Source organism: Phyllostomus hastatus, unplaced genomic scaffold (genome assembly GCF_019186645.2).
Source record: "Phyllostomus hastatus isolate PE091 unplaced genomic scaffold, TTU_PhHast_1.1 phas_contig_98, whole genome shotgun sequence".
Classification (NCBI taxonomy): Eukaryota; Metazoa; Chordata; class Mammalia; order Chiroptera; family Phyllostomidae; genus Phyllostomus; species Phyllostomus hastatus.
In genome coordinates, this window is record NW_025333999.1 from 3827446 (window position 1) to 3850108 (window position 22663).

Consider the following 22663-nt stretch of genomic DNA (forward strand, 5'->3'; position numbering starts at 1 on the left):
CATGGCAATGCCCCCTTGTTCACTCATAGTAAACATTTATGGTCAACAACCTTTATGGACTGACTTTATCTGCTCACTGGTCCAACATTTTCACAGTACACACACTCTAACACGATCCTCCTCTCCCCTCCCCTCCATTTATTACCTGATTTGTACTCAACTGGATGTACTTGGCTTGGGGCATAAACAGTCCTGCTTATCCAGATTTTGAACACACACACAATCACACAAGAGACACATATAAACTACACACAACAAACACACTCAACACACTGCCACACAAACACTTCACCCAGCACACACACGCACTTCCCACACATATAGATCCAGAGTTTTAGCCACAACCTCAACATAAAAGCAAACACAAGGATGTATGTATTCACACTGGTCCAGGTTCTCCAGCCTTTGGTCAGCTGAACAGGGGGCGGGGTACTGGGAAACACCTCCCTTGCACCAAACCACGCCCCTTTCCTCAGACCCAGTTTCCTGGACTTAACCTTGAAGTGTCTCAGCAGCGCCCTCGACCCCAGTGCGGCTAAGCGGTGAGAGGTGGCCCCAAGGGGGCATAGGAGGGTAGGGAATCATTTTGTCTCCACAGACTCTCAGTTTCCTCCGACCTGGGGTTTTTGGACCCCAGCGGCAGAACCCAACTCCTGCCACAGCCAAGCTTGGCTCGGAAGGCCCGGCCCTGGTTGGCAGCCCCTAAGCTGATTGTAGGCTGAGAGAAGGTGACCATGAGAGGGGGCCCCGAGGACTGGGGGATTGAGAAGGAGGGAGACTGGTCAGAAGATTTGGAGGAATTACTGGACAAAAGAGGGACATTGAAAGAGCTGGAGATGCCCCCTTAATTTTGAGGACAGAGGGGGTCGCCTGAAGGCTGAATAGGTTGAGAGGTCCTGTTGGATGTGAGGGGGGAGGGGCAGCATGGTCAAACTGGGAGGCACATAGACCTGAAGAGATGGAGGGGACACCATTCTTTGGCGGGGGGAGATACTGGGTCAGAGACAGGCCTTGGTGGCACCCTGGAATTTTAAGGTCTTTGGCCAGTGCCTCCTCCTCAACTGCTCATTCTCTGTTCCGCCTGGCACCATCTCCTGGGTGTGCATCAAGAGTACCACCCTGAGTTCCCAGAAGAGAATGGCCAAACTCATCCCGTAACCCAGTTGACTCTTATCTCAGGTGGACATGGCTTGCAGGGGCTGTACTCGACCCAGGGGCCTGGTCTGGGCCCTGCAACTGACCCTGGCATGGATCCTGCTAAGGGCCTGTGGAGGGAGCCATTCACTCCCCATTAGGTCCCAGAGACACCATAGGCTGGTGGCTGATCTGGGCACAGGCCAGCTGCACCTAGCAGGTGAGCACTTCAGGCCCAGCCTAACCCCAACACCCTAGAACTCACACTGCAACCTAGCAATGCCAGAATCTTCTTGTGACAGGGGCTTAGGGTGACCAGGTTAGGCAGCCTGGACTAGCTGAAGACTGGTTAGAAAGCACAGGCTCTGTAGTGAGGCTGCCTGGGTTCAAATCCCAGCTCTGCCACTGTGTAGCTGGGTGCCACTGGGCAAGTCACTTAATCTCTATCGGTCTCACGTGGGTCATTAATAAGTAGAATAGACCTACCACATGGGGGTGTTGTAAAGGGGTTTATGCAAGCATTTGAGAACTTATAACACTATCAGCAATATAAAAATAACTAGCTGATTAAGATAAATGATTATTATTGCTTGAAGCTGTATTGCACCTCAAGCAGTCTTTAAGTTTTATGATTGGGAGGAATTACATAAATAGGGTCAACCCTACCTGAGGATCCAAGACCCCAAGTAAAAGGAGTTCCCTTCTCCATTACCCTGTTTGTTGTTCCTCAGAGGTGGACACACCAGAGGCACTGGACCCTGGAATCTTCTCAGAGGGCTGTGGGGAGCCCAGCCCTGGGTGAGTACAGCCCCCCGCCCCCTCCTTGTGTATTTCCTTGGGCTTTTGCTTGTTTCCCCAGCTAGGGGTCAGGGGATCAGAGGCTCCTCACATCTTGACCCATCGAACCTGTCTTTCCCAATGTCCAGGTGCAAATCCTTCCTGGAACACCTCCAAGTTGCCCTCCGCAGTCGTTTCCGCTTCCAGCTATTGGGGATACACCAGACACAGTCGCTCTGCGCGGAGCTCTGCCATGTCTGGTAGGAGAGGCGGGGTGTGAGGCGAGTGGCCTGTCTCCACAGGGTGCAGGGCAGAAGGTGGGATCTGCAGCTTGCAGGTCCTAGTGTTTGAAGGGGCACGGCCTGGCTCCAACTGTGGCCAAGTTCTAAAGGCTGAGGCCTAGTGTTTAGAGGTTAGGCAGAAAGGGGTGGAGCTTGCAGAGTTCCTGGCTTTGAAAGTTGGCAACTCCTTCGAGTGGCCTCCGTTGGACTTGGTTCTTAAACAAAGGGATGGGGCCTCTTTCTTGAAAAGAGAAGCTGAAAGGGTTGAGTCTTTTAAGGGGCTGGCCTAGAACAGAAGGTCTGTGGTGGGCAGGGATGGGGCCAGTGGTGACAGAGCCCTGGGTATGTGTGGTGAATATGGGGTGGGGTGAAATCTGGAGGGTGGTGTTTGCACCAATGAGGGCCTAAGCGTTGGTACCTGCATGGGAGAGGAGCATACACTGCACGGATCCTCGGAGAGGAAGAATCCCACTGGAACAAAACTGCAGAGCCTTTACCCACCTTCTTTTCTGTACACACCGGCCCCAGGTTTGCCACCTGTAAGAGTGATATCACCTGTGGCCCGACTTGGCTGCCACTCCTAGAAAAGAGAGACTGCAACCTTGATTGCAGAACCTATGGCCAGGTGAGCATGGAACAGGGCACTGGGAAGAGGCTGAAACCTCCCCTTAGTATGTGCTATCTTAAACCGCCTAGGCCCCAGAGTTTGGCCTGGCATTCTCAAGTCCCCACCCTTCCCCCTTCTACAGCCCAACCTCCCCCAGTGAAATACATACGCATGTATGGATGCAGCCCCCCTAATGTCCACAGTTAGATTTTGCCCTTCCCAAGGGACTGTCTCTGTTCTAGGCCCACCCACAGTCTGAAGACCCAGAGGCCCAAGTCACCTTCCCCAAAGCCCCAGTCCCTTGGGAACCAGTAAGAACTAACTATTTGCCTTCCCCAAGCCCCACCGCCCCCCCCCCACTAGGGCCCCTCCCCTAGACTCCCAGGAGGACCCAGAGGCTGGAATTGCCTGCCCCAAGAGTGCCCCTCTGGCCCCTACCATCAATGGAACTTGGGGGCCTTTCTCTTCCTAAGGACAAGGTTCTGAGAAACTGCTCTCTGCCTGCACCGGAGGGCCACATCCCCAAGGTATCTGCACTCCCCCCACTAACTTCACCTCTTCTCCCAGACCTTCACTGACGGAGTGGACCTTTGCCACTCGGTTCTTGGCTTTGCGCTGCCGGTGGCTGTTCCTGGCGCTGGTCACTGCCTCAACATTTCCATCTCAGTGCTTCCGCATCCCAGACAGGGACGGAGGGCTCGGGAAACCACCTTCCTGCCCTCCAGCCACCCTCGCACCTGGATTGGGGAGGCTACAGGCAGCGGGAGTGGCAGTGGAAGTGGCAGTGGCCCCTAGGGACACTGCGCTTAGATGGGAGATGGATCCCTGTACCCCCACCCCCCTACCCGGCTGGCCCCTCTAGACACTCAGAACTCTACCCTCTCTCCCTCTCAGCCCTGTCCCTCCTCCCTGGAGCCCCAGGCTCCAGATTATTAGAAAAACAAGACAACTCTAGCTCATTTCCCCCTTCCCTCCACCCTGGAATAAAGTCATCTACTAGAGCAAATGATGTGGCAACTTCTTGGGGAAGTAGGTGGGAAAGATGGTCACCAGAGTGATAGGTGTCTCACTTCTAATCTGCAGGTCCTAGAGTTAGCGCCTACACTATTCAATAGTGTAGGTGTGAATGCTGGTGGCCTGTACTCTGGAGCATTTGTCTCAGTAACTTGGAGCATTCAGGTGTCAGAAAAGGGGGTGGGGGGCAGTCAGAAGAAGGGCTGATGACCAGGGCACGTGTGCTCCCACTGTGTGCCACCAAGAAGAAGCTCCCTGACACAAGAGAAACCCCCTTCCTCCCTCCCCATTCTCCCAAATCCCTAAGGCAAAGGTCTGGACTGAAACTCAGGATTTGGGTTGTAAGCACTATTCCTAATTCTTCTCCTCATCTGGAAAACACAGGGTTTTGTGTGTGTGTGTTTTTTTTTTAAAGATTTTTATTTATTTTTTAAGAGAGAGGGGTAGGGAGGGAGAAAGAGAGGGAAAGAAACATTGATCAGTTGTCTGGGGACCTGGCCTGCAATCCAGGCATGTGCCCTGACCGGGAATTAAACCAGCGACCCTTCAGTTCGCAGGCTGGTGCTCAATCCACTAAGCCACACCAGCCAGGGCAAGGCAAGATTTCTTCTAGTTCAATAGAGCAAGACTGATGGACGCCTCCTGTGTCCAGGCGCTACTGAAACGGACCAGGTTCATTCCCTGCCCTCAGTGCTCACTTATATTGCTGATGGGTGTGCCCATTGGGTGCCAGCCTTCAAGGAGGGAAATTTGAAAATATCTCTTCTCCAAGTTATAAACACACAGATTCTCTAACCTAGCAAACCCACCTCTTGGAATTTATCCTACAAAGCTGTATACAAGAAATAGTGAATTATCACCACCATTCCCTATTACAGAGATTTAACAGCAAGCTGAGTGATTACTCAGTGTTTATAAAGAGGTGTTAAACTACAGAACAGTCTGTCATGCAGAGCTCTTCAGCTACAAAGCAAATAAAGTCTTTAGATACCCATTGGGAATTACCTCTAAGATATATGTGGTGCAAAGAGTAATGTGCGCTATCTAGAATATAATTTGTTTCCACTTGTGTAAAAAATGAAATTGCAGCCCTGGCTAGTGTGGCTCAGTTGGTTGAACATTGTCCAATAAAGCAAAAGGTTGCCAGTTCGATTCCCGGTCAGAGCACATGCCTAGGTTGTGGGGCAGCCCCCAGGTGGGGCATGATTGATGTTTTTCTCTCACATCGATGTTTCTCCCCCTCTTTCTCCCTCCTTCCCGCACTCTCTATAAATTAAAAAAAAAATAGAGAAATTTCAGAAGACAATGTATCTGTTCACACATGTTTGTAACAGGTTATCTCTGGAAGGCTGTAGAAGGCACCTGCTATGGTCTGAATGTTGGTGTCCCTCCAAGTTCCCATGTTGAAATCCTGACCCCAAAGACGACGGTATTAGGGGGTACAACATTCAGTACGTGCCTAGGTCATGAGTGTGGAGCCCTCAAGAATGGAATTAGTATTAGTGGGGGGAAGGGGTATAAGGGGACCAAAAGATAATGTAAAAGTACAATAAAAAGTGTAAAAAAGAAAAGGAATGGAATTAGTGTCCTTATAAAAAGGACCCCACAGAGATCCCTCACCCTGTCCCTGATGTGAGGACACAGTGAGAAGTCAGCAGTCTGCAACCCAGAAGAGAGCCCTCACCAGAACACGACCATGCTGATACTATGACCTTGGACTTTCAGCCTCCAGAATTTTAATGAATGTTGGGTGTTTTCTTTTTAAGATTTTGTTTATTTTTATTTTTTAAGATTTTAATTTATTTATTTATTTTTAGACAGAGGGGAAGGAAGGGAGGAAGAGAGGGACAGAAACATCAATGTGTGGTTGCCTCTTCTGTGCCCCACACTGGGGACCTGGCCCACAACCCAGGCATGTGCCCTCAACAGGATTGGAACTGGTGACCTTTGGTTCTCAGGCCAGAACTCAATCCACTGAGCCATTCCAGCCAGGGCCAGATTTTGTTTATTTTTAGAGAGAGGGGAGGGGAAGGAGAAAAAAGTGAGCGAGAGAAACATAGATTGGTTGCCTCTTGCATGCCCCCCACTGCGGACCTGGCCCACAACCCAGGCATGTGCCCTGACCTGGAATTGGGAATCAAACAGGTGAGCTTTTGGTTTGCAGGCTGCTGCTCAATCCACTGAGCCACATCATCCAAGGAAATGTCCGTTGTTAATACACCATCCAGCCCTGGCTAGGTAGATCAGTTGGTTGGAGCACTGTTCCATATACCAAAAGCTTGAGGGTTCAATTCTTGGTCAGGGCACATACCTAGGTTGCAGGTTCAATCCCCAGTTGCGGCACGTATTGAAGGCAACTGATTGATGTTTCTCACATCAATGTTTCTTTCTTTCTCTCTCTCTCTCCCCGCCCCCTTCCCTTCCTCTCTCTCCAAAATCAATAAAGATATCCTCAGGTGAGGATAAAAAAAAAACCTAAGCTATCCAGTCTGTGGTGTATTGTTACTGCAGCCCAAAACAGACTGAGTAAGCCCCCCAGTGGGCTGGGGCAGGGTGCTTCTCAGTATGGTCCTTCTTAATTCTGTATCATACAAACATAGATATTAAAATAAAATCAATCAAACACTGCCCATCTTGTTTAGGGTGCAAAACTCTGTAGCTGGATCCAGCCACAGAGCACACCCCCACCCCATTCCATCCCACAGTACAACCCTCACGCTTGGTTTTCCTTAAGCAATTTTAATCACAAGCTGGGGGGATGGTAAAAGGGGTACAGGCTGACTCCTAGAGACTGGTGGCTGACTCTAGGCCACGGTCCTGGAAGTACCGGTGGGATAGGCGTGGGCGGTTTCGAGGGCTTTCCCTGAAATAGGATGTGATCCTCCCTAGTCCCTCCTGATCCCCTGTCGACAAGTCCTCCCTGTGGATGAGAGATGATAACCCTGACCATCTTTGTGGGGGACAGGGGCGGCCCTCCCAGGCAGGGCTAAGCCCTAGCCTCCCTCCCTCCTTACAGCACCTCTGGGATACCCACCACATAACGTCTTCTGCTTCCTTCTCCAGGATGCTCTGGGCTGTGCGCCAACTGAACCGGACAAACTGGGGAAAGCCGAACACGGGCTCCACATGCTTTCTCAACCATGCTTTTGTCTTAGGATCTAGGGGAGGGGCGGGTGGGCAATGGTGACAGCCATACCGTCCCAGCTCCTCAGACCGCCATCTGAAGCCGTACCACCTCATCTCAGGCCTCCTCTGGAGTACCTAAGGCACCTCCCACTGTCTGAGACATCTTCCTGCTCAGGACCCTTGCACGTGCAGTTCCCCCTCCGACTCTTCCCCTGGCCAACAGTTTGCTCAAGATACTACTTAAAAAGACTGCCTCTAAGACACCTCTCTTACTCCCTAAGGACAAGAGTCATTAAACCAGCATGGGTGGACTTTAAGGTTAATGTCCATCTTCCCCCGTTAACCATGAGCTCAGTGGATAGGGAGATCCTTGTTTGTCTTGCTCACAGATATGTCCCCAGGGCTTGGCCCTGCATGGTGTCTACCAGGCACTCAGTAAGCACTGAATGCTGGCCAAACTGTTTTTGGCCTGGACCTGGTTTCTTCACTTTGGCCTTACCCAATTCCAACCACAGACTGTGTCGTCCCACCCACCTGCCAATCTTCCTGGGTCTTAGAAGGACCAGGGGGTTCCTTGAACCCAATCACCAAATCTTTGAATCTGCCCTTGTGTGTGTGTTGAGGGAAGCACAATCACTTCTACTTCACAAAAGGAAACTGAGCCTCATCACAGGGAGAAAACCGAAAGATGTGAGCTGGGGCCACTGGACACAAGTTGGTGCCGCTCACTTTGTCCTCTTTCCCTTAACAAATGCGCAGGCATCCACCATGGGTCTCAATCCCTCACTGGGGCTCCAGAGACAGCAGAGAGGGTGGGAGGGAGAAGGGAGAAAGGAGCCTGCTAGCCGGAAACCAGCTCTGCCACACACTGGCCATGAGCAAGTGGCCCCAAGTGGGCCTCAGCCTCCTCCACTATGGAGCAGGGCAAACAGAACCACTCTCAGGCCTGCCTTGCCACAGTTATCATCAGCATCACTACCTCAGGGCAGCTCCCAAAGCAGTCTGACCACCATTTGCTCACCATTGGGGTAGCCTGAGCCATAATCAGTGTCCAGATCCTTTAGTTTTTCCACAAATTTCCAGTTCTTCACGGCCTGGTCTCTGGCCACCTATGGGTAAGATAGGCACTTGGGACCTCCTTCCCTCAAGGCAGCCACATCCTTGCCCTGGGGGATGCTGGGAGCCAGTCATGGACAGCAAGGGGGCTGACCTTGGCACAGATGCTGGCAGCACTGACCACGGGGTAGAGGGCATCTGCCTTGGCCTTGACTGTCACCTCAATGCTGGGAAAGCGTTGCTGCAGCCGCTCCTGGTATGTCTCTGGCAGTCCCACAGTGTCCACAAATACCTGTAGCAGTGACAGAAATGTATTCATTCAACAAACATTGGGATAAACAACTGTGAAAACGATCCAGCCTCATAGCCTTTGCCCACTGCTTGGAATGCTCTTCTCTTAGCTTGTCCCAGGCTGCATCTTTCTCCGGTGGTCTCAGCTCATGCATCACCTCCCAAAGAGGCTTTTCCTGATTAGGCTACACCCACTGTACATTTTACTGAGCACCTACTGCATGCCATGGGCTGCACTTAATACTGGTACCTACGCAGTGAACACAACAGACAAAAATCCATGTTCTCATGGAGGGAACACCCTGGTAAGGGCTATAGACAAGAAACAAGGAAAATAATAAAGGATAGGAGAGAGTTGGAAGAAGCTGTCACTTTTAAAGTTGTTATTGATAATTTTTTTGAGAGAAACATCAATTTGTTATTCCACTTATTTATGCATTTATTGGTTCCTTTTTGTTTGTGCCATGACTGCAGATCAAACCCAAAACCTTGACATATCAGGACAATGCTCTAATCAACTGAACTATTCCTGGCCAGGGCCTAGAGGAGGTTGGCATTTTAAACAGAGGTGAGTGGTTCAGGGAATGTCACCCTGAGGTGATGGCATTGGAATAAAAGCCTGAGAGAGATGAGGGAATGAATGAGCCATGTGGATGGAGATCTGGGAAAGTGTTTGAGGAAGAGGAAATGGCCAGTGCTAAGGCTCTGAGGTGGGACCGTGTCCAGTATGCTGTATAGGAGTAGGAAGCCCCCGTGACTGGAGCAGAGAGAAGGTCAGGGAGGTAAGTGATCTCCACAGTAGTTACTGTTTTCAGAAATCACCTTTATTATTTGCTTACCAGCTGAACATCCATCTACGTGACTTGGTCATGAACTCAAAGGTAGGGTCCTTGTTCCAGTACCGTATTGTCAGCTCCACATTCCAGTTCTGAATCTCAGCCACCTCCTCAGTAAGGCCTCCCTTATTCCATTCCCTACCTCAAGTGTATCTGCCCTTGTCATTTTCTCAAAACAGCTGGTTCTTTGCCTCTGAACATTTGATACCATGCTTACTTATATTTCTCTCCAGTAATTTAATCTCATTCTCCTCCCCGACTGTGAATTTTCCCGACTTAATTAATTTCTATGGTGATCAGAAAATCAAAATGTTTAGGTTTACATTTTGAAAAAATGACAGTCAGCTGCTGCTATATTGGGAGATTATAGGGGAGGACACTGAAGAAGATGAGGCAGATGTCCAGGACCAGAGGGTGCCCTGCACTAGGACAGGTGGACAGATGTGGGATTTGTTCTGGACACTGAGCCTTTAGATATGGGTGGGGCTGGGGGCCCCACCATGGTCCTCAGTGGGGCACATATTTAGGGTAGGAAAAGCAGCAGAAAGTCAACAGCAGCAACAAATATTCCTGAGGTACTTACTACAGATATGTCTGATGCTGAGTTGCCCCCTGCACTCATACCCCACATTATCCTGAGGTGATCAAATGGAGCAACACAACAATTAGCTCACCTGAGCAACTTTCACACCCTGGTCCAACGCAAACTGAACCAGCCCAGTGGCTGTATCATGGGACAGAGAGTTCAGGTTGTATTTGACCCTGGAGTGGGGGACAGAGCCCAGTCAACCTCATTCCAGCCATTGATCCCTTCCAGCCCAGTTTGGCTGCCCCTCCATCCTGGCCCCTCCCAGGGACCCCTCACCGCCCAAGCATGCTGGTAGAGATGAGATTTGGAGACAGCACGTCCAGTGCCCAGCCCACAAAGTCCCCATCCTCCTCCATTTTCGCAAAAAGCCTGTCCCGCTCGCTCTCCGTCAGGGTCTTTGAGTCTGAGAGAAGGGTTGGAAGAGAAGGAGAGTGGCTGGGTATCCCAGTTCCTGTTCCCTCCCTCCAGTGTAGACCCGCCCCTACACATACCCAGGAACCTCCTTCCCAGACATACACCAAAGGCTCACCTGCCACTTTCAGGGCCTCCAGATCTGCCAAGCGTGATAGAGGACAATAACAAATGGCATAGACCATGGGGCCTGCGGAAATGGGGGGTCCAACTAGTGAACCCATGAAAGTCGCCACCCCGATTTCACCATCACATTTTCCGGCGCCATCACTAATGTCATGGCTATCACCACTATCACCCCCCCACACCGAATCCAGTGCAATTCCGGCTCCCATTCCAGTGTAATTTGCAACCCCCTTATCACGTCCCTCCTTCACCCCGGCCCTTGGGGCGCACCCAGCACCGGGCCCCGGCCCGCTTCATCGACACCCAGGACGCACGGCTCCTTGCGACACACTGAGGGCACAGGTGAGTTCAGACGACAGCGCCCTGTATTGTCTCTCTCCAGTTTTCCGAGATCCATGCCGTCCCAGTTGCCGCCACCAGCTGCAGGAACTAGGTGCGGAAGCTCAGATCAGGACGCGTTTACCGCGGGCCCAGCCAATCAGCGCATAGGACACGCCCCCAACGCTCCCACCGCCGTCGACGTTTGCGAAGGCAAAGCCTACGCCACTGCCGTGCTGCTTCCTGGGAATCGTAGTTCCGGAGGTGGACCGCAGAGTTCTGAGTTTGGAAAACTAGGTGGAAAGGGTCACTTTCGAAGCTCAGCCCCAAGGTTTCAGATCTCCGGACTCAGCTCTCTCCTTCCGCTTACCACCCTTAAACCCCAGATTTAGGGTCCCAGCTCTCCCTTCCAGGTTTCCACCTAATCTGCGCCCCCCATTGTCCTTTTGTTGCTGCCCACCCTGGGGAGTTGCCAGACAGACCACTCCGGCCTGCCTTCTCTGTGCCTGTCTCTCACCCACACTCAGGGCCTCCAGTCGCAGTCGATCGGCTTGCAGGATGAACAGTCCCGTTGCCTGCAGGGCCGCACCTGCACCAGGTTCTCGCGGTCCATGAACACTGGGCCCGGCGCTGTGCCCAGCACCTCACGGCTGCGCTCCTGCTTGCCCAGGTCGCAAAGACAGCGCCACTTTCCCCACGGGCCAAGGATCGAGTCCTCCGCGTCTAGAGATGTGGAAGGGCCAGGTTGGGGGCGAGGCACCTACCCCCAGGCCCTCCTCTAGAGAGAGAGGAAGCTAAAGACACTACAGCAACAGCTCAGGTTTGCAGCGCTGTGCCTCTGTGCCAGGAACCCTGCCGTAATGGATCTCATTTAGTTTTCCCATTTGTCGTAGGTGGAGAAACTGAGACCTAGAAAGAGCAAGCCATTCTTCTGAGCTCACACATCTGGTGAGTGACCCAGAGGGACTGGAAATTGACACTTCCCACCTGTGCCAGTTGGGACTGTAGTACAACACACTTGGTGCCCACACTCAGAAGCTGACTCCCGTCTTCAGGGATATAATTCTAAGCCTTTCCAGCGAGCACCGTGCCACCTGACCAGCGGGTCTGTCAGGTGGTAAATTAAATGACATAATTACCATAATATAGATACTTAAAGCCCCTGCACTGTGCTAGCTCTTAGAACAAACACAATGAGTATGGTCGCTCTTAAAACAACTACAACTTACTGAGCGCTTAACCATTCCCCTTTACAGGGTTCTTTTTCTGACTTTCCCCTAGCATCTACAAGACAAGCTCTAACTCGCCAAGCCTCCTAACAGTGGCTTAACAGTGGCATCACATAACAGTGGCATCTTTCCATTCTTCTGTCAGTCTTTTTGGCCTTGTCATATGCTGTTCCCGCTCCCTGGCAACACTCTTTCCCCCAAATCTTGGCGTTTTTTAAATTTTCTTCTCATGCCAGCTGCATTGGTTGCCTATCTTCTTCAGCCAGGCTTCTTCTCAGACTTCAGAAGTTGACCTGCCGCCTTCTTTATCTCCGCCCTTCCCATCACTTACCCATGTCTTTATGGATGTGTCTGCTTGGGTCCTGCTCACACCCCCTCTCCCTGTGTAAGATGCTTAAAGGCACTCTATTTCAATTTACGAATGAGAAAACTGAGCCTCAGAAAAAAAATGGCCAGTCCAGCGGAGGCCGCCAGTGCTGAGCTGGGCGGAGATCTGAGGTTTGTGGAGGAGAATCTGTTTGCAGCCACCTGACAAAGTGGAGCAAGGGGGCATCTTTCCGCACCGTCACACCCGCAGCCTGCGGTTACCTTTCCCCTGAAGCTGCAGCCGTAACTGCTCCCAGGTGTCTCCTTCTCCCTGATCGCCAAAGTAATGGTAGTCGGGGGAGACCTGGACAGGCGTTGTCAGCAGCAGGAATATCAGAGGCGACAGCAGTAGCGCAGCTGGGCTCCGGGCCATGCCGGACTCCAACCGCCCCGGCCACGCTCCGGGTCCGAGCCCCGCGAGGGGTCTGTGGGGCCCTCACTACCCTCGCGGGTGGACGCAGTGGGCGCAGCCCGCGGCTACGCGTCTACCCCCGCCGCAGACCCCGCCTGCTCCGCTCCCCCTCCACTAGATTGGCAGTGGACCCGACCGCTCCTCTCGTCACCACCCCTGGCCCTTAGCGTCATGGTTCGTGCCGCGCATAAAAGGCTCTGCTGTCCTGGGAGCACTTGTCTCGGAGAACGCGAATCAGCTAGTCTGCTACTCTGTGTGTCCCACCCTTCCCCACGCAGGTAGGGACACCTGGGGCGCATCCCTGGGGGAAAGCCCCCTTGGAGCCTCTCCGGCCCTCTCCAGTCTTCAGCGCTGGCTGCCTTTGTTTTTCACCCGGCGTGGTGGCCGCCTTTGTCTTTGGGGATGGGGTGGGGAAATCGAGGCCAGGGCCTTGGCGAGCTTCCCGTCCCCTGCTTGCTGGAGTTTTCTCCCCCGGTGGTGAGCCCGCATCACCGCACGCTACTGGAAAGCTTGGCGGCTGCAGCTGAACCTCTCTGGTTGGCAGGGGACGTGGGGGGGGCGGGTCTCCCGTGGTCCAAAAGCCCCGCAGAGTCGGTACCAAGGAGAGTTCTAGACTATGAGGAAGCCTCAGCCTCTCTGACTCAGTCACCGGGCTCAGCACGCAGGGTGACCTTCAGAAGCGAGGACAAAGGGTCTTTCGCGGGCACACTGACCGAGCGGTGGGGGCGGAGGGGGGTCTCAGCTTTCAGTCATGGCCTCCGGAAACGCTCACATCGGAAAGCCCGCCCCGGACTTCCAGGCTACCGCCGTAGTGGATGGCGCCTTCAAGGAGGTGAAGCTTTCAGACTACAGAGGTGAGGGCGGCCTGGAGGGGCCCAGGAGAGGCGGAGCCCTGGCTTCGGAGGGGCTAGGCCCTCACTTCTCTATTACTGCCCCTCCAGGCAAATATGTGGTCCTCTTTTTCTACCCTTTGGACTTCACTTTTGTGTGCCCCACGGAGATCATCGCTTTCAGCGAGCATGCCGAGGACTTCCGCAAGTTGGGCTGCGAGGTGCTGGGGGTCTCTGTTGACTCGCAGTTCACCCACCTGGCTTGGTATGAGTGGGAACCTGTAGGGAGGGATGGTGCAGTCAAACCTACACCTCTGCAAGGTCCAAGCCGTGTGTTCCAGTTGCTGTCGCTCAACCTCTGCACCTCCCTTTCCCATCTTGAAAATAATGGATATAATGACGCCCAGGTCCTTAATGATGATGACGACAGTAATTAGCATGTGGAATTTAGTTAATTGGTGTGGAGTTACAAACACTTTATCTCACTTAAGGCAAAGCAGCCTCCCTTCCGAGAACTATTTCAAGAAGGTGGCAACTCCAGTTGAAGGGTATGAAGGGCTGGTCCCTAGGTCACAGCTAGAGAGGAAGGAGGTTGGGGGCTGTGTCCTAAGATGTCGCAGACCACAGCAAATTTGAAAACACTTTATTGGAACGAGAGCATTAGCTTAGTCTTCCCAGCTGTGGAAACAGCCCCCTGCACCCATTTCAGGGTGGGGTGGGTGGGACTCCCAGGGCCTTGCTCTAAAGCCCCTTATCTCTCTCCTCCAGCAACCCCTCTCCAGCCTTTATCACACCCAGGTCCACAGGGTGAGGACCCTGCTGTGCCAGGCATTCTGAGGTCCCAGTCCTGTCTCTCCCACCCCCAGGATTAACACCCCCCGGAAGGAGGGAGGCTTGGGCCTTCTGAATATCCCCCTGCTGTCTGATGTAACCAGAAGCTTGTCCCATGATTATGGCGTGCTGAAGAAAGATGAGGGGATTGCCTACAGGTACTGTGGGGTGCTCAGGGGTCCCTCATCCTCAGGGTGAGGGGACCACTTTTGGGTGATGCCCTCCCTGCCCCAAGCCTGTGGCTGGCAGGGAGATGATGCTCCCTCCCCTGGCCCTGCCAGTGGGAGCTCCCAGATCTTCACTGTGAACCCTTATATCTTCAGGGGCCTCTTTATCATCGATGGCAAAGGTGTCCTTCGCCAGATCACTGTCAATGATTTGCCTGTGGGGCGCTCCGTGGATGAGGCTCTTCGGCTGGTTCAGGCCTTTCAGTATACCGATGAGCATGGGGAAGGTGAGTGGGCACACATTTACATGTGTTCATGCCTGGGCACGTACACAGCCCCTTCTCTGTCCCTTTGCGGACACCTGTGTGACATGGATGTGAGGGCCCCAAAGATGATTCAGCTCAGGGCCTTATCTGCAGGAAGTTTCTAGTCTGGTGGGGGGAGATACCCCAATATGAGGGTGGGGAGCTGGAGGCTAATAATAAAAATCTTTAGAGAAGGTATTTGAGAAGGCATGTGCCAAGGCAGACTTGAATAAAATTAGTTGGATCAGAGTACCTTCTTGGGTGCAGGGCATAGCCTGATCATAGTCTCTCAAACTCTAGTAGGGGTGAGGATGAGGGGGAGAGATGGGGCAAAAGGGGCCAAAAAGAAATTAAAATGTCAGCCAGAAATATATGCCTGGGCTTGGGGACTTCTGTCTACATATGGTATGGTCTTGGGCCTGGACCACTTGGCTTTGGGCTTTTTCTTTTGCACCCTGGATCTCTCTTTGCTTCTCACTGGTGCCCTGCCTTGAATATGGGACCGTAGCCTCACATGTGCCTTTTTGTGTCTTCCCACAGTCTGTCCTGCTGGCTGGAAGCCAGGGAGTGACACGATCAAGCCCAATGTGGATGACAGCAAGGAATACTTCTCCAAACACAACTAGGCTGACAAACAGGCACCAAGCTTGGGTTCTGGGCCCCTACCTGGGTGCCCTGTGCTGGCCGAGGAAAGGCCAGATCTGCCCCTTCATGTTCTACAGTCTGTGACCTGAAAGGGCTAGTCCTAGGCCTTTTCATATTCCTAGCTGAGTGGTGAATGGTGACCCATCCCTGGAGCTGCCCAACCAGGCACAGGCCTAGAGGTGACCAATAAAGTATTAGGGACAGATGTGAGTCTGTGTTGGTGTGGTCTGTCCTATAGACTCCCTTGCCCACCCCTGTGTCCTCCAAGCGCTGGCCTTAGAAACTGGCTCTGTAGTTACTTATCTGCAACACAAGGTGGCAGTCTTATCCCATGTTCACTGCTTTCCTTTTTTGGCCTAAGAGCAGTTTATAGGGTGAGGGGGACTATTTGCCCCTTGCCTGGAGCAAGTCCCTGGACTTGGCCTTGGAGGGCAGTCCCCAGACCTCATCATCAGCCAGGCTGCATTCAAATGTCATTTAAGAGATGTGATCCTTCCTGGCTCTCTTTATCAGGAAAATGGTAATAAAAACAACCAAGCCAGGTCATCATGCATGTTAAAAGAGATCAAGTATGTGAAGCTCAGCCCAGTGAATGGTTACTAGGGCAGGTTCCTGGGCCTGAAGAAAGAATTCAGTCTTATGGGAAAGAGGGTGTATGAGCAGAACTAAGAATGGGAGCTCAAGCTATATGCACAATGGGCAAGCTCTGTCCCACCACAGGTTGGAAGGGCTGCCTGTTGCTGCCTGTTAGCCCCTAGGGTGAAAGGGTGAGGGTTAGGCTAGGAGGCAGGTGTCAGGAGCAAGGCAATTTTCCCAGGAGTGTAGTTTGATATATGTGCCCAGGCAAGTGGCATTTCTACTCTGGGCCCCCATTTCCTTCCACAGAACTGGATAGACAAGCTTGTTTAATCCGCAGACCCATTAATATTGCTATCCAGCTTAATACCCACTGAAGTCACTAATCTCAGCCTTGAAATTTTATCTACAGTTCTGCTCAAGGCCCTGTGTGGTCTTTCCTGACCTCATCTCCATCCTTCTGGTTTATTCCATTCCAGACACACTGGCTTCTTACTGTTCTTTAACAGGCTGATCTTGCTCTGGACACAGGAACTACGTGTGTTCCCTCTGTGCAGAATGCTGTTACTCAGGATTTTCTTGGCTGGTCTTCAAATCTGGTCTCATTAAAGGTCCATGTTCCCAATCCATTCTCCACAGCAGCTCATCTCCCTTGCCCCATCACTACTACTTTGACCTGTGTCTTCTCAGCACATAACCACCATCTACAAGTCGTGTTTCCTTGTTCATTATATGTCTGCCTGCTGTGGTCCGGACGGTGTCTCCAGCTAGGGCCAGGTTGTTCAGTAGTTTGTAAATGAATTAATAAAGTGTCTGTTCTGCCCATCCCGGCCCTGTTGCCTGGTTTCTCTACTGTTCTGAGTGCTTCCAGCTCTCAGGCCAGCCTGCCCTCTCGGGGGTCGCACCAGCTGTCCTCATTCCCATTATAGTTGTGCGGGAAGGAACCCCGGGAGAGCGTCAGCGTCGAGGCGCTCTGCGGCCAGAGCAGCCGCCCTGGCAGGACCAGACCTGGCAGTTGCCCTGATCCTGGCCTGGCACCCGGAGGGGAAACTGGCAGGCAGGCACCGCCCTTCCTGGCGAGGGTGAGGGGGACCCAGGCGGCAAGAACATGCAGGCAGCAGCAACCCCTCACCCAGGTCAGATCAGACGAGCGTGGGCGCGGTGGGGCCAGGGCGCCAACCAGAGGAGGGAGGCTCTGGGTGACTCCCTGGCCCCAAAAGCGCGGCCCGCCCACTTCGGACGCTCTGGACCCAAGCCTGGGGCTTTCCGGGCCCGGGCAGCCACCCGCCTGGGAAAATCCCGGCCTCCTTCCGGGCGCCGCGGCCCTTGCCCGGCAGAGCGGGGGAGGGGATTCCCGGAATCTGCCCAGAGACCGCCGCCGCGTCACTAGGCAGCATCCACCCGTATAAGGGCAGCGCTTCCGTTGCGTCAGCAGGGAAAGCCCCGGCGTCCGCGGCTAGGCGGGGTCGCGCCTGCGCACTGCACGTATCGCCCCAAGCATCCTGCCCCAGGTGTTGGGGTGGCTGGACTGCGTACCCGCCCTGGACTTTCCAACTCCTGGGATCAGGGAACGCGAGGAGGGACTGAGATTCTTGGGCAGACCTGGCGAGGGGACACAAATACAGAAGCGAGCCACAAACAGCATTGGGGTGGGGACATCCCAATACTCTCCTCCCTACATCCGCCAGGCTTGGAAAAAAAGACAACAGAAATTAATAAAGAACGGGTGTTTTTTTTTTTTACTTAAATAGATTCAATAAAAAGTCAGGACAACAAACTCACACACACACAAACACATCTTAAAATAAACTATTTAGGGAGTTCGTGTTTCTTCTCCACAGTACGGTGCAGAGGGGGAAGGGTAGGGGGGCGTGGGTCTCCTCCCCAGTGTCCCCGCAGGCTTGAGTACCGGACGGCGGAACCAGCTCCGCCGCGATCGCCCCCTCCTCCCCTCTCTGTTAAATACACAAATATATTATATTCAATATGAATTGAGTCCATTTCCAGAAGAAAAAAAAAAACGTGAAAGGGGCTACTTGTAAACGTCGAGGTGGAAGGACTGGGCGCAGAGCCGGCCGGCAGGAGTCCAGTGTTGTTTTCGTCGCCCCTAACCCCCGGGGCCGGTGCCCACCTCCCTCGCTCTGTGGGAGGCGTGAGTCCAGCCGTCCAGGCTGGGGGAGGGGGAATGTCCGTACGGAGAAGGGGTACTCAGAAAGCATGTCCCTTGACCCCAAGGAGCAGCTGACAGCCATTGCTGACGTGGGTCATGACCTTCTGTTTGAGCTGGGCCACCTGCTCCCGGAGGAGACCGGCAGTGCTCGAGAGCCCGGCGTTTTCGGCCTTGAGCGTCTTCACCTTGTCCTCCAGGCGCGCGATGCGCTCCAGCTTCCGCTTCCGGCACTTGGTGGCCGCCAGCCGGTTCCGCAGCCGCTTGCGCTCCACTTTGATGCGCTCTTGGTCTTCCATGTTGATGGGAGACACTGGCGGCGTGGCGTCGCGGCTGCGCGCCTCAGGCACGGTCTGTGGTTCCTCCTTGAAGGTGGAGGCGCCGCGACCCAGGCCCAGCTGCGCTGGGTGGCCGCCGGCAAAGGGCGGCGCGTGTGGGAGGTAGCTGATGGTGGCCGTCGGATACGAGCTGCCGGTCCCGACGGTGGCCCCGGCGCCTCCGGAGGGCGCAGAGGCTGGGGAATAGCTGCTGAGGTTTGTGTAGACGGGAGGAGGCTCCGGGCCGGCATAGACACCCCCGGGCCCCGCTGGGGGTCCCCCGCTGGCGCCCAGGGACACGTTGGGGGGCGTCACGTGGTTCATCTTGTGTAGGTCGTCCAGGGCTTTGACAAAGCCGTCGGCAAAGCCCTCCTGCTCCTCGGTGACGCCGCCCCCTGCGCCCCCCGCACTTCCACCGTTGCCACCCCCGCGAGGGTAAAAGTACTGTCCCGGGGGTGTGGGCGTCGTCGTGATCACGCCGTTGCTGTTGGGGACAATCAGGCGCTCCAGCTCTGATGAGGCGAGCTTAAGCGACGCTCCTGTGTCCGAGCTCTGGCCGGAAAAGTAGCTGCCACCACCGCTGCCCTCTGGGCCGGGGCCGCGCGCGCCAGGGGCTTTCAGACCTCGGTAAGGGTCGGTCAGGTTAAGCGCCAGGCTAGGTTTCAGGAGTTTGTAGTCGTGTAGAGAGAGGCCGCCCGGGGCCCGGCCGTATCCCGCGGTTGTGTATGAGTCGTCGTGGTAGAAGGGCTGTTCCATTTTAGTGCACATCCGGGCGGCCCGGGCGGTCTGGGGGTGGTCCCTGCGGGGCCGCCCCGGGCCTCGCTGCGGCGAGCGGTGAGCTGTCCTCGGCGGTGGCTTCACTGGGTGTCTGGAAGCGTGGTCCCGGGGACTGGCACCGGCCCGCAGAGGCCCGCGGGACGCCGTGCGCGGAAGCTCTGTACGGCTTCGCGAGTCCCTCTGCCCCTCTCTGGCGCGCTTGCTTTCTTGGTGTCGCTTCCCCCAGCTTCCCGCTCCCTGCTGGCTCTGACGCTGGCCTGCCGCGCTCAAGGTCCCAGCCGCTCAGCCGGAGCCACACGCCTTTATACGGCGATTGAGCTGCGGAAGTGCGCTCCGATTGGCCGTCGCGCGAGCCCCCAGCGGCCCCCTCCTGGAGCGTGGGGAAGGGGAGGAGGCGGCTCGCGTCACTGTCAGGAAGCGCGTGTCCTTGTAAACAGCGGCCACGGGCTGGGTGGTTTGGCGAGGCTGCAGGGGGAGGGGCTCAGGGGACCGGGGGGGCGCGCGAGGAAGGGGATGCTGGGATGGTCGGAGGCACACCCGGAGTGGCTGCGGGGGGGGGGGGGGTGATGATACCCCTGAGTATGCGATGAGGGGCTTGAGGAACTGGTACAGAGCAAGCGTTTGTGGGGGGTGCGGGGGTCCTAAGTTGTACACAGAAGGCTTGAAGAATCCGTAGTATCTGAGTAGCTGGAGTGCTATGGATAGAGAGACGGGAAGGTTAAGCAGGGTAAATGGGAGAGCAGTAAGGGGCGAGACGCCTGACTCAGGAATTGAGTGGGGGTCCCTTGTAGCGTGGGGTTGAGGGACTAAGCCCAGGAAAAGTGTGTGTGGGGTAGGGGGATGAAAAGGGTGTATGGGAAGGAGTTTGAAGACCCATTACTGAACATATGAGTAGGGGTCCGGGAGTCCATGGGAGAGGCTGATGCCTGACATAAATGGGAAAGGGGATCTAGATATGCACAGTGAGTAAGGGTCCTGGGGTACCGTGAGTCAGGGGAAATGTGTGTGGTAGAAGAGAGGCACACTGTCACAGATTGGGGTCATCTGTGAAGCTCTGATGAAGGGGAATTAGAAGGGTCAGGGCACATCTTCAGAGCTGAGATGACTGACCATGACAGAGGGTCCTCGGTTGAGACATGAGGGAGAGAAGGGTCATTGGGGACCCTGAGGAACTGGACTGCTGGATTTTCCATGACTTTTCCCTCTCTTGATGGTGACCTCCAGGCGTCTGTATACTCTGTCCCTATCCCAAAGACCTCCCCCGTAACCCTGGGCTTGACCGACACCACGTCGGCTCCCAGATGCCTGGACCCAGCCCCAAGGCCGGGGCGCGGTCGCCAACCCCACTCCTTCCTTAGAAACAGGCCGGGGAAGAACTCGGCGGCAGGAAATGTGGCAACAGCCCTGGGGGAAGGAGCCCGGCCCAGTCTCCGTCACTCGGATCCTACGGGACCTTGCACCCCGCCCTGAGTCAGGCTGGGTTCTGAGCCTCAGAAGAGGAACCTGGGCGCAGGACCCCCGCGGAGGCTGGGTGCACTGAACACGCCCAGCCTCAGAGGCTTCCAGTCACCATCCCCCCATTCCAGCAATGGTACCGCCTGCGGTGCCCGCGGGCAATCTTGGGGGCTGGCAGTCAGGGGACGATTCCATTAGCCCGACAGAGGGGGACCCGAAGGGGAGCGGGTCTTGGTCACCGTGGCAACAGGTCCGAGTCTGCGCTTGGCTGGGGGAGGGGGTCCCCGGAGTTGTCCTCGACGCCCATATAAGGGCACAGGAAGGGGTGGGGCCAGTCATGTCCCTGGGCCCCCAGCCAGGAGCCGGGAGCCCGAGTATCTGCCAGGTCCCAGGGCGCGCCCGGGCCCCCGACGGCTAGTCCTGACCAGCCCCAGCCTCCGGCCCCAGGGCCCCCACAGCCGCCTGGCCCGGCCCCACCCAGTCGCTCTGGGGCTGTGTCCTGCCAGGCCTGGCCCGACCCGACCCAGCCCTGCAGGTCTCCACCTGCCCACGGGCCTGGGTCGGACTTCGCCCCTGGCCCGACTGGGCGCGGAGGGGGCGGACCAATGCCTCCAGGCGTCCCTGGCGCCTGGGCGGGCTGGCACGACTGCCTCCTCCCTGGGGCGGGGTACTCATCTTTTCTGCCAAGAGTTCTGGGGCCTCTCTCCACAAGCAACTCTAGGCGCTGGGGTGCACCCTCCCTCACTCTTGTGAGCAAGGGCCCCTACTCCTGTTTTAGTCCGGGAGTGTGGTCAACCATCCAGAATACCTGGAAGGGCTTCCCTCTCTCCCCAGGGTATTCCTTCATCTGAGGTCCCCCCTTCCCACCAGTCAGAAGGGACCTGAAAATCCAAGGAGAAAATTGGGGGGCACCCAGAGCGCCTTCCCCAGTAAGGACTGGGTGGAGGTTTAGATGGTGAGGCTTCAAGTTAGACTTATGGTGGAACTTCCAAACAGTTGAAATGTGAGCCATTATAAGAGGTGAGAAGCTGAGTCTCTTTCTCTCAGAGAGAGGCCTCTATCTTCTGGAATGATGGAAGTTTCCTTAGGGTAGAGAGATGCTAAGGGATGGGGCTAGCCAGCCTTTGTATGGCAGGCATAGAACTCACCAAGGGTGGGGGAGAGAAGGAAAATGAAAGAGGTGAAAGAGAAACTGAGCTATGTGGGGGCATGGGGAAGTCCAGTGGAGCAGTGGCATTGGGGAGGAAGGTCCCATAAGAATCTGGGGGCATCCCTGTCTTTGGTCTTTGGAGGTACTTGTGACCCCTGGGTGCCTCCTCCCATCCTCCCCTAGCTTGAACTGCTCCCCTCCCTGCTCCAGGCTCAAGGGAGATTCCAGCGGGCCGCTGAGTCTGGCAGGCAGGCTGCCAAGGCCTGTGTCTCCCGCCCATGCTAATAACTGCAGCTGACATCTGGCCAGGGCCCTGCGGGGGCGCAGTGGGCAGGATTAGGGGACTGGGCAGGTCTGGCCAGAAGGCAGCATCTCATGAAGCCAACCTGCAGGTCCCACGGGCCAGGAGGCCACGATGAGTCAGCCCTGGCCAGTGCTGAGGCTGGCCAGGCCAGGGGAGTCTTGGAGAACTGTGAGGCTGGCCCAGAGGGGGCTAAGATGAAGAGCAAGGACCCAGCAAGGACAAGTGGGTGTATGGGGGTTGGAGTCAGGGCAGGGAGAGATGGCTGGAGAGACAAACTGGGGGCAGGGTTAGCGTCATGCAGACAGTGAGCAATGACACTTATGATAGGCAGACAGAGAAATAATAATTATTATTTTAATAGCTAACACTTATATAGCTCTTGCCATGGGCCAGACACTCTTCTAAGTGGTTTAAGTAGACTAATTGCCTGCTTCCAACCACCTAGCAAAAGGCATGCTATGTATCCCCATTTAACAGACGAGAAAACTGAGGCACAGGAAAGTAAAGAACCTGCCGGATGTCCCACAGCTATGAATGCTGGAATTGAGATACAACCTGAGCTGTCT

The 22663-nt window shown here is 54.8% G+C and overlaps 5 protein-coding genes across 13 annotated transcripts; 2 read left to right on the forward strand and 3 right to left on the reverse strand.

The window, feature by feature from the left end:
* Positions 1–464: 464 nt before the first annotated feature.
* Positions 465–3797, forward strand: RTBDN (retbindin). 4 transcript variants are annotated; one of them, XM_045853679.1, is made up of 7 exons: positions 465–573; positions 1180–1354; positions 1866–1932; positions 2061–2171; positions 2721–2817; positions 3042–3110; positions 3367–3797. In XM_045853679.1, the coding sequence occupies exons 2-7, from the start codon at positions 1186–1188 to the stop codon at positions 3592–3594; spliced, it is 741 nt and encodes a 246-aa protein (XP_045709635.1). In that variant the 5' UTR covers positions 465–573; positions 1180–1185; the 3' UTR covers positions 3595–3797. The 4 variants fall into 4 exon arrangements, with proteins under 4 accessions (XP_045709635.1, XP_045709634.1, XP_045709637.1 ...); XM_045853678.1 differs by having other exon boundaries at positions 465–542; XM_045853680.1 differs by lacking the exon at positions 465–573 and adding an exon at positions 608–728.
* A 2739-nt stretch (positions 3798–6536) lies between these two features.
* On the reverse strand, positions 6537–10676 carry RNASEH2A (ribonuclease H2 subunit A). 2 transcript variants are annotated; one of them, XM_045853339.1, is made up of 8 exons: positions 10563–10676; positions 10241–10312; positions 9988–10114; positions 9797–9884; positions 8150–8287; positions 7961–8048; positions 6848–6971; positions 6537–6733 (listed from the first exon to the last, which is right to left on the reverse strand). In XM_045853339.1, the coding sequence occupies exons 2-8, from the start codon at positions 10305–10307 to the stop codon at positions 6598–6600; spliced, it is 768 nt and encodes a 255-aa protein (XP_045709295.1). In that variant the 5' UTR covers positions 10308–10312; positions 10563–10676; the 3' UTR covers positions 6537–6597. The 2 variants fall into 2 exon arrangements, with proteins under 2 accessions (XP_045709295.1, XP_045709294.1); XM_045853338.1 differs by having other exon boundaries at positions 10519–10655.
* On the reverse strand, positions 10597–12677 carry THSD8 (thrombospondin type 1 domain containing 8). Of its 4 annotated transcripts, none has more exons than XM_045853344.1 (3): positions 12384–12666; positions 11156–11289; positions 10597–10677 (listed from the first exon to the last, which is right to left on the reverse strand). In XM_045853344.1, exons 1-3 carry the CDS (start codon positions 12532–12534, stop codon positions 10597–10599), a joined length of 366 nt encoding a protein of 121 aa, XP_045709300.1. In that variant the 5' UTR covers positions 12535–12666. The 4 variants fall into 4 exon arrangements, with proteins under 4 accessions (XP_045709300.1, XP_045709301.1, XP_045709298.1 ...); XM_045853345.1 differs by having other exon boundaries at positions 10611–10677; positions 11088–11289; positions 12384–12675; XM_045853342.1 differs by having other exon boundaries at positions 10666–10859; positions 12384–12677.
* Positions 12678–12718: 41 nt separating this feature from the next.
* PRDX2 (peroxiredoxin 2) lies at positions 12719–15556 on the forward strand. Of its 2 annotated transcripts, none has more exons than XM_045853340.1 (6): positions 12719–12851; positions 13316–13427; positions 13515–13668; positions 14270–14392; positions 14558–14688; positions 15247–15556. In XM_045853340.1, the coding sequence occupies exons 2-6, from the start codon at positions 13325–13327 to the stop codon at positions 15330–15332; spliced, it is 597 nt and encodes a 198-aa protein (XP_045709296.1). In that variant the 5' UTR covers positions 12719–12851; positions 13316–13324; the 3' UTR covers positions 15333–15556. The 2 variants fall into 2 exon arrangements, with proteins under 2 accessions (XP_045709296.1, XP_045709297.1); XM_045853341.1 differs by having other exon boundaries at positions 12742–12851; positions 13305–13427.
* A 2083-nt stretch (positions 15557–17639) lies between these two features.
* JUNB (JunB proto-oncogene, AP-1 transcription factor subunit) lies at positions 17640–19460 on the reverse strand. The gene has a single exon (XM_045853135.1). It carries the CDS (start codon positions 19177–19179, stop codon positions 18136–18138), a length of 1044 nt encoding a protein of 347 aa, XP_045709091.1. The 5' UTR covers positions 19180–19460; the 3' UTR covers positions 17640–18135.
* Between the last annotated feature and the right edge of the window lie 3203 nt (positions 19461–22663).